This window comes from Microcaecilia unicolor, chromosome 5 (assembly GCF_901765095.1).
Source record: "Microcaecilia unicolor chromosome 5, aMicUni1.1, whole genome shotgun sequence".
NCBI classification, from domain to species: domain Eukaryota; kingdom Metazoa; phylum Chordata; class Amphibia; order Gymnophiona; family Siphonopidae; genus Microcaecilia; species Microcaecilia unicolor.
This window is the reverse complement of record NC_044035.1, coordinates 259132513-259158986: the sequence shown is the minus strand read 5'-3', so window position 1 is coordinate 259158986 and position 26474 is coordinate 259132513. Positions and strand designations below refer to the sequence as shown.

The window sequence follows — 26474 nt, the reverse complement described above, 5'->3', positions numbered from 1 at the left end:
GCATCAGACCTTTCTCAGTAGGCCATGTACCTGTGAAAGACCAAGAGGACCCCTGCCAGCAATCGAATCAGGTCCATGTACCACAGCCTGCATGATCAATCCGGGGCTACAACAATTATTTGACCACAGTGCAATATGATCTTTTTTAACATGCAGCTCACTATGGGCCAAGGAGGGAAGACATACAGTAGATGCGTCTCCAGCCAGGGCTGAAGTAGGGCCGTAACGTTATAAATAGCATCCACCAAATAGGTCAACCCTGCTTCCAGCTGGGCACTCTGGTGCCTGTCTTGTGTTACTGACTGCTGATACCACTTCAAGCATGCTCTTGCCAATAATGAGTTGCAAACTGTCACTTGAAGGCCCAAAGAGGCCACTTCAAAGGCTTGTTTCAGCGAACCTTCTACCTCCCTATCCTGTAGGTCTTTTAGGGCAATGCCCCCTTCCACCGGCAAGGTGGTGTTTAGTCACTGCCATAACCAGGGAGCCCACCCTGGAAAGTTGCAACTTACCTTTCTCCCCGGAACCAACGTGTAGAGGCGAGTCATGGCTCTTCCTACCTACTCTCAGCCCCATGTCCGGTGAGACCCATTCTGCTGTAAACAGGTACTAAATGTCTGAGTGCATCAGGAAGGCCTTAGAAGGACCTCTAAGCCCCTCATGATCTACGAATATGGAACTCCTGATGCTGAAGCAAAAGGCTCAATGGAAAGCACCACCAGTGCCTCAGAAATAAGAGTACTGAGATCCTCTTTATGAAACAACATTAGTACATTTGGATCATCCCCCTCCTCAGGAGGAAGCTCTCCCTCAACGATGGCTCCTATGAATAGATCGAGGCCACATCAGATAAGAAGAGAGAAGCAGAGATAGGCTCATCTGCTCACTCCTGGAGGTCTAAACAAGATCTCTTAGGAGCAGGAGGGGCAGCGGGGTGAGAAACAGAAGCACCTTGCAGCAACTCTGACTGTTCCTACTTCAGTAAGTAGGCCTGGTGTAAGAATAAACTCCAGAGAAAACAAAGATCCTGGATGCAGTTGAATGCTCTGTCGGGCCCTGAGGTTGTAAAGTAGTGGCTGTGCTCCGCACATGATCAGCCAGAGGTTGCTCCTCATTGCCAGTCGACTGACAAAATGGCACCCGTTCCCACGCTCTCCTGCATCAAACTGAACATAGGCCCTGCCAGGGAGCCTGAAGACCCCAGCATATTTGGATGCTGACCCAAATCCAGAGATGTGATGCCGCTGACCATTTCTTCTGCGTCCCATGGGATTCCTGGCTTCTACGCACTACAGTGCCTCAACATCAGCCAGCAGATCCCACAGTGGGAACACTGCTCAACTGCCTTTGTGGGAGTCACCATTCACCCCGACAGTCACCAATGCAGCACAATGTTCCCAACAGTGTATCTGGATTCCTCCCCTGTAACAAGTAGAACTTGAAGCCCCTCCAAATGGTTCTGAGTTAAACTTCAGTCGAAGCTACCACTGTCAGCTGCTCCTCTCAAGCTTACAGTCTCCACAATTCTTATCTCAGATAAGAAAGGCTCAAGACTGTCCCACAATCTCCAGCAAAACCTCTTTCCTTCTCCTTTTTTTTTCAAAGTTGTTGTGCTGGAAAAAGAGAGCTCCACAGGAAACAGGGGAGAGGTGAAGGGAGGGAAGAAGTAAATTTGTGAGGCACTACAGACAGGGATCTGAAGACCACCAGAAATGACTCTGCACGCTCAAGCCACCCACAAAGCTCAACTGAGAACCAGCTGACCAACTGGACCAGGAGCAAACCACTCAGAACCAGAGGCTGAAAAGTGTGTTCACCTGATAAAGATAGAAAGAACTAAGGAACTGGACTGGATACCAAGAAAGATATGTCTCAGCTCATTTTTCAGTTCTCTATTTCTACCTGCTGGCTGATGGACACAACTATCCCATAGGTTCTGAAATGGTGAAAAGCTATGTAATGGAAATAGGGCAATCAATTTATTCTGCTTCAGAACATCAAGTGTTTAAGAGTCACTGAGAATAGCCTGAAAACCAGACTGTCTAGGAGGTCAAATTTGAGAAGCCCTGTTTAGCAGCAAGTACATATAGCAACAGACCTCTGAAACACTGTCACATCCTGTCCTTAAACATAAGTAAATATTAACATATCACCAAGAATTATGAATGGAACAAATCGATGAGTGTACAGCTCAGCTTCATTAGCTTTGCTACCTCATATGTAGTCAGGAGAACATGGAAGTCAGCAGTGTTCTTCATGTCTTGTTGTAGGTCTGCTCTTTTCACTTTGTCTCCGGTGTATACCATGACAGACAGCCCTGGAGAAAACCTGGCAAGACAAGACTGCATTAAAACAGCAAAACAGAGTGAGGGGAATTTTATGACAGGGTGTCTAGGTCTGGAGGGCAATCAGGTTTATTTTATAAAGACAAATAGGGGCTCTTTTACTAAAAGGTTCTAAGCACTTAAAGGCACACTTGGCGCACTAGAACAGGCTATGAATTCTCTAAAAATATTTTTGGGAGGGAGTGTGAAATGGGCAGGAAATGGGCATGTTTGTGTTAACTAGGCGTTGTGATTAGCACCTGCTAATTGGTTAGCAAAGCCGTAACACAGAAGCACTTAAGTCCAGATAATCAACCCCCCCCCCCCCCCCCCCCCCCGCGCTGTTCCAAACAGATCTCTAAAACTAGCAATGGAACTGCACGGGGCTTTACCGCCCCTATTATAATAGATAACAACATGCAAATTTAAGCACAGTATTATCTTTGATCATAGGGTAAAAGTTCGGGAGGATTGTGCCTGAGCACAATCCTCCCGTACTTGTTTGACAGGTCTGGGCTGTAAACAGGTCAAACACAGGGGTTGGAGGTCCGAGGGAGCCCCAGACCCCTCTGCAACTGCAAGGCCTTAATGGCCTAGTGCCGCCCCAAACTCCCACCCCAAGCCAGCAACACGGGGGCTGGAGATCCACTGGATCTGTGGCCCCCCCTAACCCCCCCAAAAAAAGCCCTGGTGGCCCAGTAGCCCCCAAACACAAGCCCCCCCCCAACCTGGTGGGGAAGGGGGCCACTAGACCACCATGTTGAGGGGGGGGGCTTGCATTTGCAGCCCACTGGGCCACCAGGGCTTTTTTGGGGGAGTGCGAAGAGAGGTTAGGAGGCTGGAGATCCACCGGATTTCCAGCCCCCATGAACTTGTGTGTGGGGGGGGGGGGGGGGGGCCTGGAGGTCTGCTGGACCTCCAGCTCCCATGTCACTGACTTGGAGTGAGGGGCCTGCTAGCATGTAAATGCTTTCTGGACAGGGCTCCCCATTCCTCCTAATGTTCCACAAACCCTAACGTCAGCTCCAAGATGGCGTAGGATTTGGTGCGCTGCCCGCTGATCATTGGGGAGAAATAATAAAATTTCTGTTTAGCATGCATTTGCATGCTACTTGCGGTCAGAGCCTGTGAGCGAGTTGTTTCACGCGCTCGTGGGCTCTGATCATGGGGCAGTAACAAACGTGGGCACTGTTTTAGTAAAAGGGCCCCATAGGCACCAATGTTTTTAACCAGGAAAAAGTGTGGCTAGATTGAAGCTGCAAGTGTAAATCTCATTTGTAAATCAGGACTCTGCCTGTGCTCCACCCAAGATCATATCTGCACGTGCTTCTTATAAAAGTATATGCTGTTTTGTCACTATGCATACTTTGACATGCAAAATCCATGAGGTAATTTCATAAAAGCCATTTTACATGTGAAGTGGAGGAGTGGCCTAGTGGTTAGGGTGGTGGACTTTGGTCCTGGGGAACTGAGGAACTGAGTTCAATTCCCGTCACAGGCAGCTCCTTGTGACTCTGGGCAAGTCACTTAACCCTCCATTGCCTGCTGCATTGAGCCTGCCATGAGTGGGAAAGCGCGGGGTACAAATGTAACAAAAAAAAAAGTTAATAAAATTAATCCCAGCATGTCCAAGTCTTTCCCTTGGTTTTTTGGGTGTTTTTTTTTTTTTTTACATTTTTTGATTTAAGCCATGGTCTTCAACATGCTTCAGTGCCAAAACTAAGGCAGGGTGTGCTTTTATTCACAACTTCCAGATGCATGCTCCATACTTGATTCCTTCCCATTACTGACAGAGATATTGACAAGGGCATCCAAGTTGACTAGTAGGTGTTACTATCCAGCAATGCCCAAGGTTCTTGTCCCCTCCTTATGGCCAGTCCTCAGTATCAAAACCAACATTGAAAATTAAGAACATAAGTTCATAAGAGCAGAAAACTCTTCATCCCTACTGCAGTTTTCTGCCACCTCCCAGAGCAGCACGAGTCCAAATCGCTGGTGCAACTGGATTAATCTACACGTTTTAGACCTACCACAAAAGTTGCTAAATTATACATAACTCCTGTTTATACTGTGCCAGGAGCGCTGTGGTCACACCAGTGGCGTAGCTAGGGTAGTTGACACCCGGGGCCGGTCATTTTTTAACCCCCCCCCCCCCCCAATCCAGTACTAGGCATAGTGAATGATACATACCTGTAGCAGGTGTTCTCCGAGGACAGCAGGCTGATTGTTCTCACGACTGGGTGACGTCCGCGGCAGCCCCCACCAACCGGAAAGAAGCTTCGCGGGACGGTCGGCACGCAGGGCACGCCCACCGCGCATGCGCGGACGTCTTCCCACCCGTGCGCGACCGCTCCCGCCAGTTGAATGACTAGCAAAAGATGAAACACACAACTCCAAAGGGGAGGAGGGAGGGTAGGTGAGAACAATCAGCCTGCTGTCCTCGGAGAACACCTGCTACAGGTATGTATCATTCACTTTCTCCGAGGACAAGCAGGCTGCTTGTTCTCACGACTGGGGTATCCCTAGCTCTCAGGCTCACTCAAAACAAGAACCCAGGTCAATTGAACCTCGCAACGGCGAGGGTACAACAGAAATTGACCTACGAAGAACAACTAACTGAGAGTGCAGCCTGACCAGAATAAATTCGGGTCCTGGAGGGTGGAGTTGGATTTACACCCCAAACAGATTCTGCAGCACCGACTGCCCGAACCGACTGTCGCGTCGGGTATCCTGCTGGAGGCAGTAATGAGATGTGAATGTGTGGACAGATGACCACGTCGCAGCCTTGCAGATCTCTTCAATAGTGGCTGACTTCAAGTGGGCCACTGACGCTGCCATGGCTCTAACACTATGAGCCGTGACATGACCCTCAAGAGTCAGCCCAGCCTGGGCGTAAGTGAAGGAAATGCAATCTGCTAGCCAATTGGAGATGGTGCGTTTCCCGACAGCGACCCCTAGCCTGTTAGGGTCGAAAGAAATAAACAATTGGGCGGACTGTCTGTTGGGCTGTGTCCGCTCTAAGTAGAAGGCCAATGCTCTCTTGCAGTCCAATGTGTGCAACTGACGTTCAGCAGAGCGGGTATGCGGCCTGGGGAAGAATGTTGGCAAGACAATTGACTGGTTAAGATGGAACTCCGACACCACCTTCGGCAGGAACTTTGGGTGGGTGCGGAGCACTACTCTGTTGTGATGAAATTTGGTATATGGAGCATGAGCTACTAGGGCTTGAAGCTCACTGACCCTACGAGCGGAAGTAACTGCCACCAAGAAAATGACCTTCCAGGTCAAGTACTTCAGATGGCAGGTATTCAGTGGCTCAAAAGGAGGTTTCATCAGCTGGGTGAGGACGACGTTGAGATCCCATGACACAGTAGGAGGCTTGATAGGGGGCTTTGACAAAAGCAAGCCTCTCATGAATCGAACGACTAAAGGCTCTCCAGAGATGGCTTTACCTTCCACACGATAATGGTAAGCACTAATCGCACTAAGGTGATTCCTTACTGAGTTGGTCTTGAGGCCAGACTCTGATAAGTGCAGAAGGTATTCAAGCAGGTTCTGTGCAGGGCAAGAACGAGGTTCTAGGGCCTTGCTCTCACACCAAACGACAAACCTCCTCCACTTGAAGAAGTAACTCTTTTTAGTGGAATCCTTCCTAGAGGCAAGCAAGACCCGGGAGACACCCTCAGACAGACCCAACGCAGCAAAGTCTACGCCCTCAACATCCAGGCCGTGAGAGCCAGGGATTGAAGGTTGGGGTGCAGCAACGCTCCGTCGTTCTGCGAAATGAGAGTCGGAAAACACTCCAATCTCCACGGTTCTTCTGAGGACAACTCCAGAAGAAGAGGGAACCAGATCTGACGGGGCCAAAAGGGCGCTATCAGAATCATGGTGCCGCGGTCTTGCTTGAGCTTCAGTAAGGTCTTCCCCACCAAAGGTATGGGAGGATAAGCATACAGGAGGCCGGTCCCCCAATGAAGGAGAAAGGCATCTGACGCTAGCCTGCCGTGTGTCTGAAGTCTGGAACAGAACAGAGGCAGCTTGTGGTTGGTCTGAGAGGCGAAAAGATCCACCGAGGGGGTGCCCCACTCTCGGAAGATCTTGCGTACCACTCTGGAATGGAGCGACCACTCGTGCGGTTGCATGACTCTGCTCAGTCTGTCGGCCAGACTGTTGTTTACGCCTGCCAGGTACGTGGCTTGGAGAAGCATGCCGAACCGGCACGCCCAACGCCACATCCCGACGGCTTCCTGACACAGGGGGCGAGATCCGGTGCCCCCCTGCTTGTTGACGTAATACATTGCAACCTGATTGTCTGTCCGAATTTGGATAATTTGGTAGGACAGCCGATCTCTGAAAGCCTTCAGTGCGTTCCAGATCGCTCGGAGCTCCAGGAGGTTGATCTGTAGATCCTTTTCCTGGAGGGACCACAGACCCTGGGTGTGAAGCCCATCGACATGAGCTCCCCACCCCAGGCGAGATGCATCCGTCGTCAGCACTTTCGTGGGCTGCGGAATTTGGAATGGACGTCCCAGGGTCAAATTGGTCCGGATGGTCCACCAGAGCAGTGAAGTGCGGCAACTGGTGGAGAGGCGGATGACATCTTCTAGATTCCCAGTGGCTTGAAACCACTGGGAAGCTAGGGTCCATTGAGCAGATCTCATGTGAAGACGAGCCATGGGAGTCACATGAACTGTGGAGGCCATATGACCCAGAAGTCTCAACATCTGCCGAGCTGTGACCTGCTGAGACGCTCTGGTCTGCGAAGCCAGGGCCAGGAGATTGGTGGCCCTCGCTTCGGGAAGGTAGGCCTGAGCCGTCTGGGTATTCAGCAGCGCTCCTATGAATTCCAGAGACTGGGATGGCTGGAGATGGGACTTTGGGTAATTTATCACAAACCCCAGCAGCTCCAGAAGTTGAATAGTGCACTGCATGGACCGGAGGGCTCCTGCCTCCAAGGTGTTCTTGACCAGCCAATCGTCGAGATATGGGAACACGTGCACTCCCAGCTTGCGTAGGTAGGCCGCTACCACCACGAGGCACTTGGTAAACACTCGTGGGGCCGAGGCGAGCCCAAAGGGCAGCACACAATACTTAAAGTGCCGTGCGCCCAGGCGGAATCTGAGATACTGTCTGTGAGCTGGCAGTATCGGTATGTGAGTATATGCGTCCTTTAAATCCAGGGAACATAGCCAATCGTTTTTCTGAATCATTGGCAGAAGGGTGCCCAAGGAAAGCATCCTGAACTTTTCTTTGACCAGGAATTTGTTCAGGCCTCTCAGGTCTAGGATGGGACGTATCCCCCCTGTTTTCTTTTCCACAAGGAAGTACCTGGAATAGAATCCCTGCCCTTCCTGCCCGGGTGGTACGGGCTCGACCGCATTGGCGCTGAGAAGGGCGGAGAGTTCCTCTGCAAGTACCTGCTTGTGATGGGAGCTGAAAGACTGAGCTCCCGGAGGACAATTTGGAGGCAGGGAGGCCAAATTCAGGGCGTATCCGCACCGCACTATTTGGAGAACCCACTGGTCGGAGGTTATGAGAGGCCACCTTTGGTGAAAAAATTTTAACCTCCCTCCGACCGGCAGATCGTCCGGTACGGACACTTGTAGGGCGGCTATGTTCCCGTGGATCCAGTCAAAAGCCCGTCCCCGGCTTTTGCTGTGGAGGCGCAGGGGGCTGCTTAGGCGCACGCTGTTGACGAGAACGAGCGCGCTGGGGCTGTCCCTGTGCCTGACGAGGCCTTCGGGCCGGCTGGTTGTACCTACGCTTCGCAAAAGAATAGGGTGCAGCCTGCCGGGCCCGGGAAAAACGTCCACCTGTGGAGGTGGATGCTGAAGGCGCCCGGTGGGAGAGCTTGTCGAGAGCGGTTTCCCGCTGATGCAGATGGTCCACCATCTGCTCGACCTTCTCACCAAAAATGTTATCCCCCCGGCAAGGGACGTCGGCCAGTCTCTGCTGGGTGCGGTTGTCCAGGTCAGAGGCACGCAGCTATGAGAGCCTGCGCATCACTATACCTTGGGCCGCAGCACGAGATGCCACGTCACAGGTGTCATAGATACCCCTGGACAGGAACTTTCTGCACGCCTTCAGCTGCCTGACCACCTCCTGATAAGGCCTGGACTGCTCCGGCGGGAGCTTATCGACCAGGTCCGCCAGTTGTTGCACATAGGTCCGCATGTGAATGCTCATATAGAGCAGGTATGATTGGATGCGGGTCACGAGCATGGAGGATTGGTAGGCCTTCCTCCCAAACGAGTCCAGAGTGCGAGACTCCCGCCCCGGGGGCGCCGAGGCGGTATCCCTCGAACTCCGTGCCCTCTTGAGAGCAGAATCCACGACCGCTGAGTCATGGGGCAATTGTGGCCGCATTAGCTCTGGGTCGGAGTGGATCCTGTACTGGGACTCTGCTTTCTTGGGAATGGTGGGGTTAGTTAATGGTCGCACCCAGTTCCGAAGCAGCGTCTCCTTAAGGACATTGTGCAGCGGCACCGTGGAGGACTCTCTAGGTGGTGATGGATAGTCGAGGACCTCGAGCATCTCGGCCTTCGGCTCTTCCACAGAGACCACGGGGAAGGGAATGCTGATAGACATATCCCGCACAAAGGAGGCAAAGGAGAGACTCTCAGGAGGTGAGAGTTTCCTCTCCGGTGAAGGCGTGGGGTCCGAGGGAAGGCCCGTAGACTCCTCTGAGGAGAAATATCTAGGGTCCTCCTCTTCCCCCCACGAGTCCTCATCCTCGGTGTCGGACATAAGCTCATGTAGCTGAGTCCTGAACCGGGCCCGGCTCGACGTCGAGGCACCAAGGTCTCGGTGTCGTCGAGCGGTGGACTCCCGCGCCGGCGGGGACGGAGCTCCCTCCATCGACGTCGACGGGGACTCCACCTGCGTGGCGGTCGAGACCGGCACCGCAAGCGGCGGCGGTGTCGACGGCCCCGGCGCCGGGCTAGAGCTCGCCGGCGCCACAGTCATCGGCGCCGAGGGCGCAAGCACCCCCGGCGCCGGCACAGCCTGGCGCATCAGCCCTTCCAGGATCCCCGGAAGGATGGCTCTGAGGCACTCGTCCAGGCCCGCTGCCGGGAAAGGCGGTGGGGCCGGTAGGGGTGTCGGCGCCAGAAGCTGCTGGGGGCCAGGAGACGGCACCGAGGTGCCGGAACCCCGACGCGTCGGTACCTCCACAACCGACGGAGACCTCTCCTCTCGACGAAGATGCTTCGGCGTCGCCTCCTCTCCGATATCCGGATGCACCGAGGGCGACCGGTGACGACGCTTCTTATCTTTCTTACGATGCCAGTCACCGGCGCCGGAGGGCATGGAGGAGGAGGAGGTCGATCCCCCTCGGTCTCGAGGTACCGGGTCAGACAGGGTTCGGTCCCGTGGCCCACGAGCTGAGGGAGTGACCGGGGCCGACTGCCCACGCGGCCTCTCACCCCCACTCTCACCGGAGGACCGGCGGGCCGACGGGACCTGTTCTCCTGGGGTCGCTGCCATCGGTGCCGATGTCTCGGGCATCGATACCGGTACCGAAGGGCCGGGCGTCGATACCGATGCCTTCGAGGTCGACGTCGAGGAGCCGGCGCAAGTTCCAAAAAGACGGTCCCGCAGAACTTGCCTCGCAACCTGAGTCCGTTTCCGGAGACCGAGACACAGAGAACACGACTTGATATTGTGCTCCGGCCCGAGGCACTGGAGGCACCAAGCGTGGGTGTCGGTCTGCGAGATCGGACGGCCGCAGCGACCACACTTTTTAAATCCACTCGGGACCTTCGAGGACATCGACGGAAAAATCGCGTCGGCGAAGTCAAAGTCGTCAATGGTGGCTGAAATCACACCACGAAAAGGAAAACGACCGTGCGGCCACTAGGCCGCAATGCGGCGTCCCCGCTGGAAGCGAGGGAAAAAGGGAGCGCGTGCTCCACACGCGCAGGGTTTCTTTTTTTTTTTTTTTTTCAAAAAGAAACCGGGCGGTAACTAAACCGAAATAAACAAAGAAAAAGCACGATCGGCGTAAACGCGATCGAAAATCCGGCAGCTGACAAAGAGAGAGCGGCGAGGCACGACTCTCTCCAGACGCGGAAAAAAAGGAACTGGCGGGAGCGGTCGCGCACGGGCGGGAAGACGGCCGCGCATGCGCGGTGGGCGTGCCCTGCGTGCTGACCGTCCCGCGAAGCTTCTTTCCGGTTGGCGGGGGCTGCCGCGGACGTCACCCAGTCGTGAGAACAAGCAGCCTGCTTGTCCTCGGAGAAACCGAGAATACAAAACACTCAGGACCTATAGCGCAATTCTACCATACCATAAGCAGTCATTTCTACAAGTCGCACAAGCATCTTAAACGCTACAGTGAGCACTAGAACATCAATTCACCTATTGTAAGACGAAAACAGACAGATTAGTACAGATCGTCGATCCTGCACAGTCAATGCCAACCAAAAGCCATATCTTTTTCACAAACACAGATACACCCTAATCCACTATAGAATAAGTAATCATAAACTTTCTATTTAGACAAAAATTAAACTGAACCCCCAATGCCAGACTCTGCATACAATGCAACACCACAGAAACATAAAATGTCCCCTAGTACTGTGTAAAATATAAAGACAGTGGATGTAAGTTTGAAAAAACTAACAAATCCGATCATCACTTTACAAATTAACAAATAGAAATAAAACAAATATAGAAAATAAAATACCATTTTATTGGACTACTACATTTAGCTTTCAGAGGCCAAAACCTCCTTCCTCAGGTCAATACAGTATAGTGCTGTTATAGTATCCTATCCTGACCTGAGGAAGGGGGTTTTGTTCTCTGAAAGTTAAGTCAAAATGTATTAAAAATTAGTCCAATAAAATGATTACCTTATTTATATGTTCTATTTATAAACATTTATTAACACATAAACACAGATACAATACTATACCCTAAAGCAAAAAAATAAAAAAAATATATTTTATTTACAGTTTGTTGTCTCTGGTTTCTGCTTTCCTCATCTTCTTTTCACTGTCTTCCTTCCATCCAGCATCTGTCTTCGCTCTTTCTCTGAAATCCAGTGTCTGCCCTCTCTAATGTCCCTTCCATCCAGTGTCTGCCCTCTCTCTCTGCCCCTTCCATCCACCATCTGCCCTCTTTCTCTCTCCCCCTTCCACCCACCATCTGCCCTTTCTCTGTGCCCCTTCGATCCGTCTGCCCTCCCTCTCCCATCCATCCAGGGTCTGCCATCCCTCACGCTCCCCCCTTCCATCCAGGGTCTGTCCCCTCTCTCTGCCCCCTCTTTTCAGCCCCCTCTTTCCACCTGCACCTAGTTCCAGTTCCAGCCCACATCTCCCACCTGCCACCCTTTTCAGCCCCACTATCCCACCAGTCCCCAGCCCTTTTCTCTCACCAGTCCCAAGCTTCAGCCCCAGCCAGTTCTCCCTGTCCCCTTTAAAGCCCCCAGTCCCCACAGTTTCAGCCCCTGCCCCTTTTCAGCCCCCAGTTCCAGTTTCAGACCTCTTCTCTCATGAGCACTTCCCTCCCCAGTCCCCTTATCCCCTCCGAGCACCCCCAGCCCTCCCCAATCCCCTTCTCACCTCTGAGCATCCCTCCTCTGAACTCCCCCACCCCTCCCCAATCCCCTTCTCCCCTCTGAGTACCCTTCTGAGCACCCCACCCCTCCCCAATCCCCATTCTCCCCTCTGAGTACCCCCACCCTCTCCAATCCCCTTCTCCCCTCTGAGCACCCCTCCTCGGAACTCCCCCACCCCCTCTCCAACCCCCTTCTCCCCTCTGAGCTCCCCCTCGACCCAGTCCCGTCCCCCCTCCATTGAGAGCCACAGAGCCCTCTTCTCCTGCCACCGCCTGCCTTTTTCTTTTTTTTTTAATCCGTGCAGCCACGCAGGCAGCGCTTCGCGTCTGCCTTGCGTGTGCTGTGAAAGAAGTAAATCGCCAGCGCTCGCGTCGGGCCTTCCCTCGATGTCCCGCCCTCGAGGAAATAGGAAGTTACCTCACAAGAGGGCGGGACATCGAGGGAAGGCCCGACGCGAGCGCTGGCGATTTACTTCTTTCACAGCACACGCAGGGCAGACACGAAGCGCTGCCTGCGTGGCTGCACAGATTTAAAAAAAAAAGAAAAAGGCAGGCGGTGGCAGGAGAAGAGGCGCGACGAAGCAACCCCCACCCGTGGACACCCGGGGCGGACCGCCCCCACCTTGCTACGCCACTGGGTCACACCCAGCTAAAAAGAGCTGCCATTAAAAGCAAAGCTCACAGTGTAAAATTATATTCAAATCTCAGGTCATTTCCAGTGTTCAAGTCAAACATGTTTTAAGGAAAAAAAAGGTTATACTTCTCTACTGCTGAAAATGGCTTTACAGATCACATAGTTAAAATAAGAATCATAGGCCCTAGTCGTCATGCATGAGAAGGTGCAGGGCTAGATCTTTGTCCCTGGAGAAGCCTCTGTGAAAATGCATAAAATGTTTTGTGCATGGAAAGCCATTAAATGTGTGTTTGGCTGGACTAAGAGAAAAGTAGTGATCACTGGTTTATGGTTTATTAAATGTTATATTCTTTCTTCATGGGATAGCTAAGTGGATTACAAAACAAGTACATTTAAAAATGAACAAAAAGAGAGGGTGCCATCATATAAATATAAAAAGATAATACGCATAAGGCATAACTATATAAAGGCAGCAATTCATCCGCTCTCCGGCTGCTAAAAATGGAATAAAGCCAAGTTCATTCAGACTTGGCAACAAAAAGAGTAAGGGGCCCTTTTACAAAGGCACGCAAGAGCCTACGCGCATCCAGCACGTGCCAAATCAGATTTACCGCTCAGCTACTACGTGCCCCTGGGCGGTAATTTTGAATTTGGCGCGCACCAAAAACACGCATAAGAAAATATTTTCTACCACATGGCGCTTACCCGGTGGTAAACGGCAGTGGATGCACACTGCATGCCTACTGCACAAGTAGCACATAAAACCTTACCGCTAAGTCAATGGGTGGCGATATGGTGGTTATTTTGCCGCACGTCCATTTTCCGGCCCCATAAAAAAAGGCCCTTTTTCCAGGACGTGGCAATAACTGGCTGGTGTGTGCCCAAAAGATGCGCTTGCACTGCCACAGGTCACTTTTGCCACGGCTTTGTAAAAGGGCCCCTAAGCTTGTTGAAACAATTAAGTCTTCAAACCTGATTTAAACTTAGGAAAAGAAAGCTCAGTTCAAAGATGTAATGGAAGAGAATTCCAAAATAGAGGGACGGCACAGAAAAAAGCTCTGAGGCATGTAGATTCAAGAGAGGATATTCTGAGTGAAGGGATTTATTTATGTCAATAGCGCCCACAACGGGTTACAGAATTACATTCATAATATAACAGTACAACATATTACAACGTAAAATAAAATTAAACAAGGGTTCCAGCCTGACAATTTCCATTATGCAATCTTCACAAAGTCCTTAGAAGGACATGTATAACTGTTATGGAAGAAAGAGCGTACTTGTATAGAAAGCTTTGTGCTCTGATAGGCAAAGTTGGCAAAACAAAGAGTTCTCAGCCTAGCCCACAGGAACCACTAGCCAGTCTATTTTCAGGATATCAATAATGAATATGAGACACAAAACAGAATGAAGAAATCCAAGGGAGCAGTACAAGAATGGAGTTGGGGGGGGGGGGGTGCAGGAGCAACATAATGATGGTGCCTCAGTACAAGAACAAAATCTGGTTCTTCAGCAGTGAAGATAGTGCAGCAAATCAGTTGTCAGTTGTAATGAGAAATTAATAAACAATTTTGTAAAATATTTATATCTGGTGTTTTATTTCTCTGCACTTACCCCCCTTGCTCCCCCATCACTCTGCTGCTTTGCTCATTGTATATATCTATCCCCCTCCTCCCTCACCTTACTCAGAGCTAGATGCACTAAAGTCGTCGGTAATTCCCGTTCTCTACCGATTCCATAGCGAATCGGTAGGGAACGGGAATGCATTAACGATAGGGAATGCATATGAGCTACTCGTCGTAGCTCACTTGCATTTGCTATTTTCCTCGGTTGCCAGTCGGAGAATCGGGACGTCCCTTTCGATTATGCACCTCTTCCTGGTCTCTTCGGCGAATCAAAGCGGGTTTAGCGCTCTGATTGGCTGAAGAGACCAGGAAGAGGTGCATAATCGAAAGGGACGTCCTGATTCTCCAGCAACCAGGAAAATAGAAAAATTTTGCTGTGGAGGGGTAAGTGGCGCGGCAAAGACAAAATAGAAGGGGGAAAAAAACACGAGCGCCGGGAGAGCAAAAAATGGCGGGAAAAAAAAAAAGACGTCTCTCACAAGCGCACGGAGAGTATGTCCATAAAGGACGCCCCTCACATGCGCTCCCTGCTTTTTTTTTTCTTTTGTACCTTTTTTGGGGGGCCCTTTTCCTTCCCGATTCCCTCACAGGAGCCCTAACGAGAGGTGCAGACCTCCCATTAGGGTTCCTACAGTAAGGGAATCGGAAAAACGGTAGTGCATCTCATTATAATAGCTTTTGAATAATTTGCATTCCGTTTTCGTTGCCTGCTACCGTGGCAGGGAAAATGCCCTTAGTGCATGCCCCCAGTAAACTACTTGCGTTTTAAACTGGCTGGAACCAGTTTAAAACACAAGTTGTGGGCTCGTTAGGTTTAGTGCATCTGGCCCTCAAAGTGGTACAACCTTTTAACCTCTGTCTCTTCCCTTGCCCCACTGTCCCAGTTAGACCTTTTCCAAACTTCTCTCTGTGCTGTCTCCAGAGGGGTGACTGCAGAAAAATAAAACACCAGACACAAGGCTAATACAAAATAATGTTAATTCCGTTCTCATTAAAACTAATTTGCTACACTATACTCACTGCTGCAGTACAAAAATCTGTTCTTGTACTGCACTGATAGCGATAAGACACCATGTTGGGTGCAGGATTTTCACAGCAGTAACATGTACGTGTGTAGTAAAAGAGGAACAGGCTTTAAGTGGCCTGACATCGATAGGATGATAATAGAAGAAGAAAAATTGCAGGGTGATTATATCCAGTGATTTCAAGCTGGTGAAATAGTGCAAAAAGGCAGTGGCCAGACAGAGGGATGCTTTGCGCACCTCTGGCTCTGGCCACTCCCTTGTTATGCTGTCTTGCAACCTTGCCACAAGGTGATGGTCAAAGCCAGAAGGATGTTAGTCTGTATAAAAGGGGTCTATACAGGCAGTTGGTGAGATCTCAGTTGAACTACTGTGTTCAGTTTTGCAGGCGATATCCCACTAAGGATATAAAGAGACTAGACATGGTCCATTAGAAGACCCCCAAAATCATATGGGGCCTGTGTCAGAAGACATAAGTGAAGAGACTTGAAGACTTAAATATGTATACCCTAGAGGAGATGAGGGACAGGTGACATATAATGTTTAAATACTTGAAAGATATTAACAAATAAATGAACCATTTTCCAAAGAAAGAGAAGATGAAGAACTAGAGAACATGAGATGAAGCTGAAAGGAGGTAAATCTAGGAGCAGTGGCAGGAAATACTTTTTTCATGGAAAGGGTGTTGAATGCCTGGAATGCTCTCCCAGTGGAGGGGGTGAAGGACAGTTATGCAAGTCAAAAAAGGAGTAGGATAAAGACAGAGGATCCCTAAATAATAAGAGGATGGAATCCAAATATAAACAGCCCAATATTTAAAATCATTTAACCAGCCAGGAATGGCTCCTGGCCGGTTAAACGGCACTTAACCAGATAGCCAGAAGTATTCAGCAGGAGATAGCCCGTTATCTCCTGCTGAATATTGCCAGTTCGCACTTACAAGGGGATGATCAGAAGCAAACGCCGGCGCTAGAGGATATTAGCGCCATACTAGCACCGGCATTTGCTAACGCCCCATGATCAGAGCCCTCGAGCATGTGAAACAACGCGCTCGAGGGCTCTGAACACAACTAGCATGCAAATGCATGCTAAACAGGGCATTAGGTATTCCTCCCCAATGATCAGCGGCCAGCGCGCCAAAGATTGGGTCGCTGGCCGCAGCAAACCCTACGCCAGCTCCGAGCAGGTGTTAGGGTTTGCAGATCATTGGGGAGGAATGGTGACTTTCTCCCTTATATGGTGTATAGCCCCACCCAGCGCATCCCAGGATACACTGGGCAGGGTTGGGCGCTGCCATTTTGTGGCTACCCTCCCTCCTCCAACACACAAGGTAGGGGGGACTGGACCACCAGGGACCCCTCGCTGGGGGACTAGGGGGGGCTGGAGACCCACCGGATCTCCAGCCCTCCCTGAACCTGTGGGGGGATCGTCGGGGGGGGGGGGAACCGGAGGTCCAGCGGACCTCCAGCCCCCCTGTCTCTGGGGGGGGAGGGTTGGTTGGTCACCCACTAGGGAGGCTGGATCATCGGGGGGACCGGTGGTCCAGCGGACCTCCAGTCCCCCTGTCGGTGGGTGGGGGGAGGTTGGTTGGTCTTCCACTAGGGGGGCTGGATCGTCAGGGGGACCGGAGGTCCGTTGCACCTCCAGCCCCCATTGCTCGGGGCAGGGGTAGTTGGGTCCTGGTGGTCCCATGGACTTCCAGCCCCTGTGTTTGACATGTTTGGGCTTTTGACAGGCCAGACCTGTCAAACAAGTGCGGGAGGATTGTGCTGAGCACATGCTCAGGCACAGTTCTCCCGCACTTCTACCCCATGATCAGAGATAATTGCGTGCTTAAATTTGAATGCAATTATCTCTGATCATCAGTACAGTAAAGCCCCGTGCTGTTCCAGCGCTATTTTAGAGCGATGTTTGGAACAGCGCAGGGCTTTTGATCATCTGCTTGTTAGTGGATAGCTGGTTATATTGCGCAATATAACCGGCTATCTGCCAAAATTCAGCGTATTGCCAGCAAGTTTTGTGGCCAAATTAGGCTGCAAAAATAGCTGGAATATCTTTGGCTGGTTTAAACTTAACCGGCCAGCACTAAATATCGGTAAACACCCAGATATTCAATGCCGATCACTGGAAACGACCCAACATTGAATATCTGGGCTCAGCACCAACCACAGGAGGCAGCCTGGCTACCTCGTGGTCTGAATATAGGCCACAAAGTGTTTCTGCTCTTAGTTAAAGCACTTCAAAAAAAATGGAACGGAGGGGGGGTGGGAAGGACCTGCACAGAGTGGCAGTTTCAGTCCTAACCATTTTACTGGACAGTCTGGACACGTGCTTGTCTGCTGTCATTCACTATATGGTGAGTCATAACCAGCAGGAAAAAAAAAGAAAACAACACTGCCATCGTTGGGGGGGGGGGGGGGTTGGTCGCCCACTAGGGGGGCTGGATCATCGGGGGGGGGGGGACTGGAGCTTTACTTTCAGAAAGAACAGAGAAGTGCTACCAAATTGGCACAGGGTCTGCATTAGAAGCTACATGAGAAAGCTACATGAGATAAAATTTACAAATCTAAACACGTGTAAGTAGAAGAGAGGTAAGACCAAGGAAATACAATAGAGGCATTAAATACCTGAAAGTTAATCATGAAGCATGAGATGAACCTTTTTCAGTGGAACACACAGAAAATAATGAAATGAAGTTCTGAAAGGGTACACACCCAGAAACAATGTCAGGAAATCTCTTTTTATTACAGAAAGGATGATGGATGTATAAATGCCCATAATGCATGAACAGTGGAGCTAACATAGTAGTGGATTTTAAGAGTTCATGGGATAAAGAGAAGGAATACTTAGCTGCAAAAAGAGAAGAGATCGCAGAAGCATTACCTAGTCCTAGAGCACATGTTTAAGGGTTTAAAGTACCATACTTGGACAATTCAATAAAGAGAATGAGTGCTACCATTTAGAATGACAAAAGGAGTAATATAAAATGTCAGAAGTCCTAATGGAAATACAGGCAACCATGCTGCCAGGTCCATGTTCACTTATTTAAAATATATGTATTCCACTTATCTAGCAATCTAAGGGAGCCTCTTTACAAAGCTGCGGTAAGCATCAATGCATGTTTACCGCAGCAAAAAAAATAGCGTACTGCGGGGCAAGCTCAAGCATTTTGTCATGTGAACGCGCTACCCACGTGTCAAAAAATGAAATTAATTTTTTGGCGCAAGGGATGTGTCTGGGGGGCTGGAAAGTGAGGGTGTTCTGCACTAATCAGCACAGCTATATTGCAGTGCGCTAACCGATTAGCACATCAGCCCTTACCACCTACATAATGGGTGGCGGTAAGGGCTCACGCGATAATCTGTTTTACTGGCCATATGCTAAAGGCAAAATTAGCACATGGTCATTAATACAAAAAAAATAGGAAATTCAGCCATTTTATGCAAGTGGTAAAAATGGCCCTAGCATGCAGGAAAGACCCACATAAGGCCACTTTTTACCCCTAAGTGGACTACAAATTAAAGATAAAAAATTTAAAATATTACATGAAAAAGACAAACGCGAGGGTCGATATTCAAAAAGAGGCTCTTATCCAGCTAACTCACACTGGCTGGGCCTCAAGAGAATACTTAGCAGCACTTACCCAGAAAGTGACACTAAATACCTCTTCTAACTGCTAAAGCCAAAACTGGCTACTGTGGGTGGTCCAGGGGTGGAGGTGGCACTTGAAAGGAAAAGTGCTCATCTTTAGCTCTTCTCTGGATAAGTTAACCAGGCAAACAGGACCGCATAAATAGTGTCCTATCTTTGTCTGGTTTAATTTATCTGATTAAGGGTTGAATATCAGTTCTTATCCAATTAAGTGTTAGCTGTCCACACATTCTCGAATATTTAATTCTGGTACCTGGCCATGGCCCGGCATTGAATATCCAGACATAAATTTGGGGACAGTGGTCAGTGTTCAAAAAAACCCCAAAACACTGACCATCACCTGCTGAACATTACTCACCCCCCCCCCCCCACCCACTATGAAAGCGCAATACAAATTAACAAAGTTGGCAAATAATTGCTATAAATAAAATGAAATAAGGCCTATTAATAATGCAGTAGAGGTGGATGGCCTTAGCATCAACCAGATATAGAGTATTACAAGAGGAATGCTTGAAGAAACCAGCAAGTTTTCCGTCTTCTCCTATTATGTTTTACTGAGAGTTGTCTTGAGAATACTGAATTATGATAATTGCTTACTGATATTTCATTTTGGAGAGCAGTTATATGGAATGCTGACATAAAAAGATATGGAAAAAAAGTAATACACACATCTTATAATGAATACGACAAGATAATGGAAGCCAATAAAAAGATGAGATGAAATGTATGCTTATCTATGTTTCATCTGTAACCCACTTAAATGATAAGTGGAATATAAATTAAAAGCCCAGTTGCAGCATTCTGTGCCATCTGAGGTACATGAATTGTGATGCCCTGTAACTCTAGATAAAACAAACGGCAGTAATCTAAATTGGGAAAGATTACTGCCTGAACAACAGGCTGAAAATCATTTCTCAAGCAAAGGCTAAAGACAATCAAGTGTCCTTGACTTGAAAAAGAATCTGTACAACTTGATAAATCCAAGACAAAAACTAAATTGAGAGAGCAACAGGAGAACCCCCTAGGTACTTGACTGCAGTATAAACAGGGACAGTACAATGATCCAGTTTCAGGAAACCTTCCAGGGCAGTCTACTTACAACCAGTGGCATAGCTACGTGGGGCCAGGGGGCGCCTGGGCCCCCATAGATTTAGCTCTGGACCCCCCCTGCCGCCGACCCTCTCGACCCCCCTCCCGCCGCCAACCCTCCCCCGCCGTGGGCTACCTTTGCTGGCGGGGGACCCCAATCCCCACCAGCCGAGGTGGTCCTCTTCTTCCGGCGAAGGCTTCGTTCTGTTTCTGTGAGTCTGACGTGCTGCACGTACAACGTGCAGGACGTCAGAAACAGAACGAAGCCTTCACGGGAAGAAGAGGACCTCCTCGGCTGGCGGGGATTGGAGTCCCCCGCCAGCAAAGGTAGCCCATGGCGACGGCGGGGGAGGGTTGGCGGCAGGAGGAGGGTTGTCAAAGTTGGCGGCAATGGCGGGGGGCAGCGGTGGCGGGTCAATAATGGATGGGGGGTTTGGCAGCGTCAGGGGGGCTAAAATGTGCCCCCTCACCTCAGGCTGTGGACCCCCCTCCCGCCAAAGTCTGGCTACGCCCCTGCTTACAATCAAAGCTGCCATCTTTTCAAGAATTATAGGTACAGTTATTAGGAGTTAACTAGGTACGCATTGTACCAACACAGCCAGAAACAACTGACATGGCCACTCCCACAAGAGGTGAGAATGGAAAAAAAAAAACCAATACCAGAACAGGTAACTGAACACAAAGAGTCCCACGAAAAATAGCAAACATCCAAAAAGTGAGAAATGGGGGAAGGTTAAACAAACCAAAGGTTCAGCAAATAAAATTTATTACATAAAAACAAATATCAAGACACAGCACTGTGTTTCGGCATTCAAGATGCCTGCCTCAGGAGTCTGATGCATGCTAAAAGTGATAATACCACTAGACAGGAATAGTGAGATGGTCTTCAAAAAGACCATGCATGTATGGATAATGCACTGTGGAAAAAAGTCTGGCAGTTCATTCCTAGTGCTGCGGTAGAGGAGGAATGCAGGTTCGGTTGCTTCAACATAGAAAAAAAACTTTAGGCTCATTTGCCTAAAAGTTGCCCTGGATAAGGAGTGGTACTCACAAGCAGTCATAGTCTATGGCTGGCAGCTGGGATATATCCTTGGTAGTGTGGACAGGAATAACGGCATACTGTATAGGCCAACTGGTCTTTGTCAGCCATCATATACTAGTGTTTATTAGATATTCATAATGAATATGGCAACAAACAGATTTCTATACACTGCAGACCATATGGAGACATATTTTCAAAGCACTTAGCCTTCCAAAGTTCCATAGGTTTCTATGGAACTTTGGAAGGCTAAGTGCTTTGAAAATGAGCACCCATGTGTATGCAAATCTATCACAGGAAAGGGTGAGGAAATACTGATCTACTGTGTAATATGTTCCCATGATCAAAAAAAACAATTCTATTCCATTTCAAGAAAATACAGACATGGTATATATGAGATTCATTCAACAACTAAAATGCTTCGACATAGCTGCTAAAAGTGAAGAATTTAAACCACAATGGAGAAAAGGAAGTTTTTCAGATCAATGACGGACGCTACTGTTTCTGACAATTGGCAACAACACAAGCTGCTGAACAGCATCTGAGGTCTTTGTTGTCTTCCAGATATTGAAGTATATAAATTGTTGAATTAATCCCATGTACCACGGCAAGTATTTTTATGTACAATGGAGTCAAATTTCTGTTTATGGGGTGAATTATTCCACAGCCTTATACAGATACTGTGTGATATTTTCAAACACTGCCCCGCTTAACACAAATGTGCTTTATGTATCTTCATTGTGGACATCCTAAAGGTCTGAGGCCTGGTGATTTCTGTGGATTTGTTTGAGAATGACTGCTGTCCAGAAGGACTATCAGGTTGAATTCCAAACTGACCCCAACATTGGTTCCTCTGTTCTTGGTTAACTATAACACTGTAATTAGAGATTTATAACACACCCAACAGTGGTACCACCAGGACATAAACAATGATATAGCAGAGTGAGGCAAGTGGCCTGCAGGCCATTAGGATAGACTTGTTACTGAGAGATGAGGTGGGCGTGGTCTATGCCATAGACTTCAGTAGCTGTTTCCCGCTGCAGTAACAGAATCCATTTCCAGTCCCTTAAGGCACAGTACAGACTTATCATCAACTCACCTTTCCAATTCCGCCTTCCAGTTGGTAAGTACAGAGAGAGGACAAAGAATCAGGAAAGGGTCTGTCCGCTTCAGATTTCCTCTTAAATAAAGAAGCAGCGAGATAGTCTAGAAAACAAAAATCCAGAGCGTGTGTTTTGCTTTTCATTTAAAAAAAAGTGCAGGTAATGTTTAGCATGTGCAGAAGCACCACAGAGCAGGTGACAGTCTAGAAAACAGAAATCCAGAGCGTGTGTTTTGCTTTTCATTTAAAAAAACAGTGCAGGCAATGTTTAGCATGTGCAGAAGCACGACAGAGCAGGTGACAGCACAAAAGAATGACAATGCTACCTTTCTAAAACTGCCTATCCATGGGCTAAATGAGTAATTAATTTCACTTTTCTAATTCAGTCATTGGTGGTGATGTCAAATCAAGGGGCAGATAAAGGAATGACTACAGGCTACAGGGTAGCTAGCTTTGAAACAGCAGACCACAATACTCCAAGAAAGAACCAGGTATCGGGACACAGATGTTTTGGTAGCTCTTTGCAATATCACAAAGCTTGGTAGTATGATAGGGCAGAATAGATTAAAGGCTAGGCATTAGACTAAGCCAACCCAAAAAGCTGGGATAACCTAGAAATTATCAGGATCTATAGATGGCAGCTGAGACTATCCTGGAAAGTGTGGGTAGGAATAGCCCAGAACATTGGACAGGTCTCTATTTGCCAACATCTGCTTTGTTACATATGGATTGCGAATTCCACCTCCATCTCTCTCCTACTTAAGCCTCAATAACAAAGCAAAGTTATCCTTCCTGAGGCAAAACTAGTGAAAAAGTTGACAATTTATCAAAATGTAAGTTTTTCCTCTCTAATCAGTTCAGTAACATACCTGACAGGTTTTCCCAAGACCCATTTCATCGCCCAAAATACAGCCATTATAGTTCTTGAAACAGTGAACAAGCCAGTTTATTCCCTCCAGTTGGTAGGGTCGTAGCTGAAGACCTAAAACCAACAAAAAGAGGCACTGTAAAATTAATCAAAGCTGAAAAAGTAACACATTAGAACCAACAATTGCACAAATCGTAATACAAAGAGGTCTCAGCTAAGTGAATCCAGCAAAACAAACAGTGAAAGCAGCAAAACAAGCTGAAGAATTTTTTTTTTGTAGGTCAATGAAGGAGGAATTAGATGGACCTTGCAAAATGGAAAAAGGCAATGGAACCAGACAGAATACATTTAAAGATACTAAGGGGTACGTTTACAAAGGCACGCCTATAAATTTAAGGTGCGTTAAAGGCTAATGCACCAATAAATTCCTGTAGGCACATTAGTATTTTACACGTTAAAAATGCGAACCCGTCTATAGCGCGCCTTTGTAAACACAGGCATAAGGGAGATGGAGAACTTCTGGTGGCTGAACTGACACTGCTGTGTTCAATCAGATTTTAAAGACCAAATTGCTTCTGGAGATTTAGAGAAGGGTTTATCTAACATCTGCATAAGGTAATTGAAAGGTTTGTAACAGTTAATCTAACCTCAAAGGTGGCTAAATAAACAAAGTCACTTCTACAAGAAATGACAGTGAATTATCTTTATGTATTTATTTAAAAAAATTATATTCCACTCAATCCATGGTTCTTAGTGGATTACATAGATACATACATAATATTGTCACAAACCTAACTAGCAGAAGAAAATTAAATCTTAAATCCAGTATGATTTTATTACAGAAAAATCATGCCAAACAAATCTGTTCAATATTCACTTTGAACTGCATGAGCTATAGCTGGCTATAAATCACTGTATTAATTATTAGGTGACAAGAAAATTACATCTTTAGCAAGAATGAGATATGGTTTACTTGAATTTCAATAAAGTGTTGACACAGTTCCACATAAGAAGCTCATAACTATTCTGAGCAGAGTAGGGGTGGACCTTAGGGTGAATGGGGTAAGCAGTTGGGTAAGTGATGGAATACAGGAAGTAGTGGTATATGAAATTCACAACAAGGGAAAAAGGAAATGGAGTGGCTCATGGATCCAGCCAGGTGTTCATAGGAATTACTTTTCTTTTCACAGATAAATCTGTGCCATTGACTGCTCTCACTAAGGGGCCCTTTTACTAAAGGGTTGCCATGTGGCAACCCAGAACTACCGTCGGCCCAACGCAGGTGCCGGAGGTAGTTCAACCCCCAGCATGCACCATTTCCAGCACTAGCGAAAATATTGAAAAAATATTGCCGCAGGGAGAGTCGCGTGCTGCCCGGTTACCACGGAAGCCCTTATCACCACCTCAATGGATGGTGGTAAGTGGTCCCCCCAAAATGGCCATACGGCAAGTGTGAACTTATTGCACAGCAATTTCATGTTTGGCTATTTTCACCAGCCTGCAGCAAAAACAGCCGTCACTAGCGCAGGGTCCCTTTTACCGCAGCTAGTAAAAGGGCCCCTAACTGAGCAGACAAAACAAGGCATACTCTAAAGAAGAGTGAGCAGAGGTGAAGAACTTGGGAAATAAGGTTCCATGCAAAAAAAACAAACAAACTGTAATTTCATTCGCCTCGGGTGCAGAAATCCAAGTGTGTAGTATATGAGATGAGATGCCAATTGGACCAAACAAGAAAGATCTTGGGATGATTATAATCTCATGAACTCAATATTGATAAACAATGTGACAGGGTAGTTACCAATGTCAGAGGAATGTTAGGGTACACAGGGAAATTATTATCAGTACAAAAGGAGATGTGACTGCTTCAGTAGAAGTTACTGATGAGACTGCCAGATGACTGACAGTTGGAATGTATCCTTGGCAATTTCAACAGAATAAGTGGTTATACTAATGGGCCAATAGGTCTTTTTCTCTCATCATTACTGTTACCTAGTGTGGAAACTTTAGGTCAATGTCCCTACAGGTATAGCAGTAGTGGATGGTGATGGTGTGGCCCCTCTTCCTGAAATAGTAACTGGTCTAGATGCTGCCAGTCTTCCTTCAGAAGTAACATACATAGTAACATAGTAGATGATGGCAGAAAAAGACCTGCACAGAAGTAGTCCAGGCAGGCAAGCAGGGTTGATGCTGGACCCCCCTCCCTGCAGTGATAGGCAGGGGAGAGAAAGCTGCCAATCCCTTTCCATGATGTGACAGCCAGAGCAAGGATGCTGCCAATCCCTTTCCCTTCAGGGGTAACCCAGGTGCTGGGAGGATAGCTGCCAGTCCTTCTCCCTTCAGGGGATGCCCAGGTGGATGCTAATACCAGTCCTTCTCCCTTCAGGGGAAGCCCAGGTGGATGCTAATACCAGTCCATCTCCTTGTAGCAGTAGATGGGGAAGGGAAATGCTACTAGTCCCTTCCCCTGAAGAGATTGCGGCGGGGGGGGGGGGGGGGGGGAGTTGATACCACAACTATCATTGCAGTAGTAGGTGGGCAAGGGGAGACTGTTGGCAGTAGTAGCTGGTTTGGATGTTGCCAATCCCTCCCCCCAGGACCTGCGTTAGGAGATGGCAAACAGGGCATCTGTCCTGGGCCCCCCCCCCCCCCCACCATAGGGGGCCCCAAATCTGCCTCAAGCTCTTTAAAGAAGGAAGCATTAAGTCCCTCTCCCTTCGGGGTCAGCTCAGGTGGGTGCTGATGCTGGTCCCTCTTCTTGTAATGATGGCCAGGAAGGGGAACGCTGCCAGTCCCTCCCCCTTAAATGATAGTCAGGGCACATGGAGGCTCTCCCTGCATAAGTGTGGGGGTGCTTTGAGACGAGATGCCACAGTCACTCTCCAGAGACAAAGAAACTGCATTGTATTTTTGCTGCCAGTCTATTTCCCGCATTGGAGCTCGGAAGCGGAGAGAAAAGAGTCAGTTCTTCTCCCTTCTGGGGGTAGCTCGGATTGTTCCGACTGACCTGTCAGACCACATGCGCACATTTCCGCCTCCCCGACCTCTGTCCCTGAACCTATAGGTCGCGCTCTAGAAAGAAGCCGCCGCACGAACATGGACATGATTCCGTTCTGTACAGTGACACTGACTGACTCCACTGGCAGAACCTCCCTCCCTGGTGGTGGCCACTTCCGGGAAAGCAGGGGCCGGCGATGTGTGAAGTTGAACCAAAGAGGTCATGTTGAGGAACAGGAGTCGGCATGACGTCACAATTCCGAAGCCAATTAGGTTAATCTCCCTTTCCCTCTCCTCCGCGCAGCCCTCATCCTTGCTCACCCCCCCCCCCCCCCCCCCCCCCCCCCCAAAAAAAAAAAAAAACATGCAAACCCACGAGCTGTTCTGTCCACGTTGTCGTTCTTTATTGTTGGTAGCATTCTTATTTGATTTCACTTATATTTTCAAAAATATCGACTTCTGCAGCATAGGGATATACACAAAGAAAGTATTGATTTCACTGATTAGAGTAGTAATTTGTTCAACATTGTAAACCATTGTGGATTCCTTTTACAAAGGCATGCTAAGA

General features: G+C 48.6%; 1 protein-coding gene across 3 annotated transcripts in view; it reads right to left on the bottom strand.

Moving 5' to 3' along the window:
• Positions 1-26088, bottom strand: part of CHD1L (chromodomain helicase DNA binding protein 1 like) — a 163275-nt gene extending 137187 nt beyond the window's left edge. For all 3 annotated transcript variants that reach the window (XM_030204037.1, XM_030204036.1, XM_030204038.1), the window contains exons 1-4: positions 25917-26088; positions 22914-23026; positions 22042-22148; positions 2214-2328 (exon numbers count right to left, since the gene is read on the bottom strand). In XM_030204037.1, coding sequence (XP_030059897.1) covers positions 2214-2328; positions 22042-22148; positions 22914-23026; positions 25917-26013 — 432 coding nt within the window. In that variant the 5' untranslated portion in view covers positions 26014-26088. The remainder of the gene's footprint in view (positions 1-2213; positions 2329-22041; positions 22149-22913; positions 23027-25916) is intronic.
• Positions 26089-26474: the final 386 nt, after the last annotated feature.